Here is a 4,241-nt window from a genome sequence, read left to right on the forward strand (position 1 = left end):
TGGAAATGAAACCCATCAAATTATATGAGTTTGATTGATTTTCATAAATCTAATAATCATTCCTAAAATATCATTCTAAAATTCATAATCTAAACATTATCTTTTATTATCATTTTATTTCCTCATTTTTAAATTCATCAATCAAACACTCACGACTGATACTCACGACTGATATGAATCGGGCGTCTGAGAGTTATCTGGATTTTTATTTAAAGGAACATATGCGTCTTGGTCACGTCAACGCGTTGATGATATAATTTCGTGGACGTCCGTTTTCAAGCTGACTCACAAGTCAACAATAACGCCACACCTAATTATTTTCTCCTTCGTAATCATATTTGATTGAAATTTATTTTTAAATAATAATAATAATAATTTATTTTGTCACTCCATATATTCACAGGCTGTACACCAATTACTAGCAATAACTAACAGGTCACCAAGCCAGATTCTTCACAAATTCCATTTCGGCCCGTAGACTTTCATATGTTTCATTTTACCTGAAAGTTTATTTACCTTAGTTTTTCCCCTATAATTTGGATAATGATTACAAGGGTAAAATAAGAACAAACCTTTAAGGGGTATTTTGATTTTGAAATCTTAACCCTTAATATTCCATTAATATTAAAATACAGTTTAATATTTTTATCAGAATTTAAATGGCTGTTTTCTATTAATAAATAAGTGAGCTGGGTGTTTATTTTTGTCTCAACAAAAAAAAACGTAAAAGGGAACCTTTGATATTAGTAAAAGTTTAAGGGGCGAATGAAAAGTTATCAAACCTGGTGTGCTATTTTGATAATCGGCTAAAGATTTTCTCTGTCTTCTCCTCCTGCTACTATCTGCCGACAAGCATCACCTTCTTCCACTGCCGGTTGCTCTCCTTTTCATGTTACCGAATTCAAACTTGGCAATAATTAATTCACATATTATCGCATCGACAAATTAAACTCTCATCATTCCTCCCTTCTCTTCTCGCCGTGATTCTCCTCTGCTACTGTTTGTGTTTGCAGAGCTCATGGCCATGGATGCAGGCAGATCGTAGCGGAATGCGTGAGGACCATTGAACAGAGAGTTTCTTGAAGTTTAACTCCGAAAAATCGAGTCTTTGTTCCACAAATCCTGTTAAAAATGCGATTTTTATCGCCGCCAATGGGCGCCAGCCTGCTGCTGCTGCTGCTCTTCGTCGTCTCTGATGCCCAGCAGCTGTCCCCTTCGCAGTCCAAGACGCTGCTCCGCCTCCAGGGCCTCCTCGAGTACCCGCCTGCTCTCGCTGGCTGGTCCAGGAGCACTCCCTTCTGCTACCTGCCCCCCTCCGCCTCCCTCGCTGTCGCCTGCTCCGGCAACCGCATCGTGGAGCTTGTCATCGTCGGCGATCGCCTCGCGTCGCCTGGCGCCCGCAACGCTCTCTCGCCGGCGTTCTCCTCCGACTCACTCTTCACCACCCTGTCTCGGCTCCCCAGCCTGACCAGGCTCTCTCTCGTCGCCCTCGGCCTCTGGGGACCGCTCCCTGGGAAGGTGGACCGCTTCCCTTCGCTCAAAGTTCTCAATCTGAGCTCGAACTACTTCTCCGGGTCGATTCCGCTGGAGATCTCGACGATGACGAGCCTCCAAAATCTTGTCTTGAGTGGAAATTACTTGAGCGGTTCCGTCCCCGACCTGAAACCCCTTTCTTCCCTCCTCGAATTGAACATCGGTGAAAATCGCCTCGGTCCCGAGTTCCCTTCCCTGAGCAACAGCCTCGTTATCCTAGTTCTCAAGAACAACAGCTTACTGGGACAGATCCCAGCGAATCTCGGAGCCTTTCATCAGCTCGCTATGCTTGATTTATCTTCCAATCATCTTTCTGGTAGGATTCCTCCATTTCTGTTTTCTCTAAGATCGATGCAGCACTTGGACTTATCCGACAACAAGATCACCGGACAAATTGCCGGCAATGTTCCCTGTAGCAATGTGCTTGAATTCGTCGATCTCTCAAACAATCACTTGGTCGGCGGGCTTCCTTCATGCTTGCGCTCCAATCCTTCAAGCAGAGTGGTGCTGACTTCAGGGAACTGTCTAAATGCAGGGGATCTAAGGAACCAGCATCCTAATGTTTACTGTGATGGTGCTGCATTGGCTGCAGTTTTGCCTCCGGCAAACAAGATCAGTGGATCCAAAAGCAAAGTAGGCGTTGTCTTGGGCATTGTCGGCGGCGTCATCGGCGGTGCTGCACTGTTGGCTTTGCTGATCTTCTTGGTCTTCAGGAGAACAAGAACCAATGAATCCAACGCCATTGTCTTGCACAAACCAATTGCAGCAAAATCCTTAGCACAAGACACCCCAAGAAGTCCTATCGATGCTGGTAAGAAAGCTAATCCTTGGTTACACCATAATACATAAATCAGGCTCCTTTCAAGAGATTTACTTTTAGAGTAAGTGATATTCAAGTTTGAATGATTGTAGCTTGATTCAATCTTATACTTAGAGATCATCTTTTTTGATGAAGGGTTCAAGTTTCAATCTGCCAGAATGGAAAGTATTGGGCTAACACCGTACAGAGTTTTCAGTATTGAGGAGCTTAAGCAGGCAACTAATAATTTTGACCCCTCGAACTTGTTTGAGGATAGTGCAAGAGGACAGGTATAATAGTCCTATACAATTGCTAGTTCTTTATGCTAAAGAACTTGTGACTCACTAGCTTGTGGCTGTATGATAATTGATCAGTTCTATAAAGGTCAGTTCCAAGAGGGATCCCTGATAGAAGTCAGACTTCTGAAATTGAATCCAAAGTTGCTATATCAGAACCTACATCAGTATCTAGAACTCATCGCCAAGCTCAGGCACCATCATCTTGCTAGCATTCTTGGCCACTGCATTACAAGTAGCCAGGACTCGGTTAACACTACGACTATAGTTCATATTGTTTCTGAACATGTTACTAATGGAACTCTTAGGAGTCATCTTACTGGTAATAACAATGTCAAGCATTTTGCTTGTTTTCCTACTGAATACATTCCGATATCTGATGCTTATCGTGACCGGCAGAGTGGCGAAAACGCGAGCTGCTGAAGTGGCCGCAGCGGTTAGCAGCTGTAACTGGGGTTGCTAGAGGAATCCAATTTCTACATACTGTAACAGTCCCTGGGATCATTGGTAATCATCTGGATACTGATAGCATAAAGTTGGATAAAACTCTCACTGCAAAAATAAGTCGGTATGATCTTCCTGTGTTGCCAAAGAGTAAGAACAAGGTACTCCTAAGATCACAGGGCTTCAGCATTTCCAATCTTTAAAATTTTAACCAAGTTTCTACTATGGATATATGTTAGGCTGGTTATGAAAGGCCTTTTGTTCCTCTGGATGGTAGAGATGATGGCAGGCAAGATCATCCTTTACTGTTGAATAATTTCCAAGCTAGAACACACTGATACATCTTTTTGTTATGCTTGTAGCGTTGACATTTTGGATCATGGTGAGGAAGAAGACATTTATCGGCTTGGCCTCGTTCTTTTGGAAGTTATCACCGGGAAACATTCTGGATCCGATAGGGATGCCGATTCTCTTAGATCTCAGGTAGATGCTTTTTATGATTCATGAATGTTAATGGTAGTCGATATTCATGCCTGATGATCCATTCGTTGTCATTCTCTGCAGCTCCATGGGAGCTTACTAGATAGCCCGGCGGATCTCAAAGGACTTGCTGACCCTACTATTCGAGGCACTTTCGCGGCTGACTCCTTACGAACAGCCGCCGAAATAGCACTCAAATGTCTATCGGTGGATCCGAGCCAGCGTCCTTCGATCGACGATGTTCTCTGGAATCTTCAGTATTCAGGTCAAATCCAGGATGGCTGGGCTATGGCAGAAAATTCGAGCAATCAAGTCTAGTTCTAGCTCGTACTGTGAATTGAACCATCCATGAAGTAAATCTTTGTTTTTTGAGTGTAAGATTGAGTACTTGTGTTGATTCAATTGAATTCATGGTTGCAAATAGATGTAGCAGCAAGTTTATGAGTATGTCATAGATGATAGATAAATGATAAATAGAACAGTAGTAGCTCAAAGTTGCTTCATTTTAAGGACATTGTGGGCCGGGGACGGCCGGCGACGACGAGATTTCCGGAGGAATCATAAGAGACGACTCCGGAGAAGTCGGGGAGCTCGCACTTGCCTCCCATCAGTATGCTCTTCTGCCAGACACACTCCTCTGCCCCTGGCTGAACTTGGTGGTTGCTAATCACCGGCTCAGAGTGCCGCCG

At 43.6% G+C, this 4,241-nt stretch overlaps 1 protein-coding gene across 1 annotated transcript; it reads left to right on the top strand.

Moving 5' to 3' along the window:
• Nucleotides 1-865: 865 nt before the first annotated feature.
• LOC121991855 (probable LRR receptor-like serine/threonine-protein kinase At1g14390) lies at nt 866-3,975 on the top strand. Its single transcript, XM_042545914.1, has 7 exons — nt 866-2,344; nt 2,489-2,622; nt 2,707-2,950; nt 3,028-3,233; nt 3,312-3,361; nt 3,435-3,555; nt 3,637-3,975. The coding sequence occupies exons 1-7, from the start codon at nt 1,132-1,134 to the stop codon at nt 3,868-3,870; spliced, it is 2,202 nt and encodes a 733-aa protein (XP_042401848.1). The 5' UTR covers nt 866-1,131; the 3' UTR covers nt 3,871-3,975.
• Nucleotides 3,976-4,241: the final 266 nt, after the last annotated feature.

The sequence above is a fragment of the Zingiber officinale genome, chromosome 6B (genome assembly GCF_018446385.1).
Source record: "Zingiber officinale cultivar Zhangliang chromosome 6B, Zo_v1.1, whole genome shotgun sequence".
Taxonomy (NCBI): domain Eukaryota; kingdom Viridiplantae; phylum Streptophyta; class Magnoliopsida; order Zingiberales; family Zingiberaceae; genus Zingiber; species Zingiber officinale.

Excerpts from the sequence above, each read along its gene's own strand:
- LOC121991855 (XM_042545914.1), top strand. The coding sequence starts at position 1,132 with ATGCGATTTTTATCGCCGCCAATGGGCGCCAGCCTGCTGCTGCTGCTG. Across the intron at positions 2,951-3,027 it reads TCTTAGGAGTCATCTTACTG|AGTGGCGAAAACGCGAGCTG; the intron begins GTAATAACAATG and ends CGTGACCGGCAG. Across the intron at positions 3,556-3,636 it reads CCGATTCTCTTAGATCTCAG|CTCCATGGGAGCTTACTAGA; the intron begins GTAGATGCTTTT and ends CATTCTCTGCAG.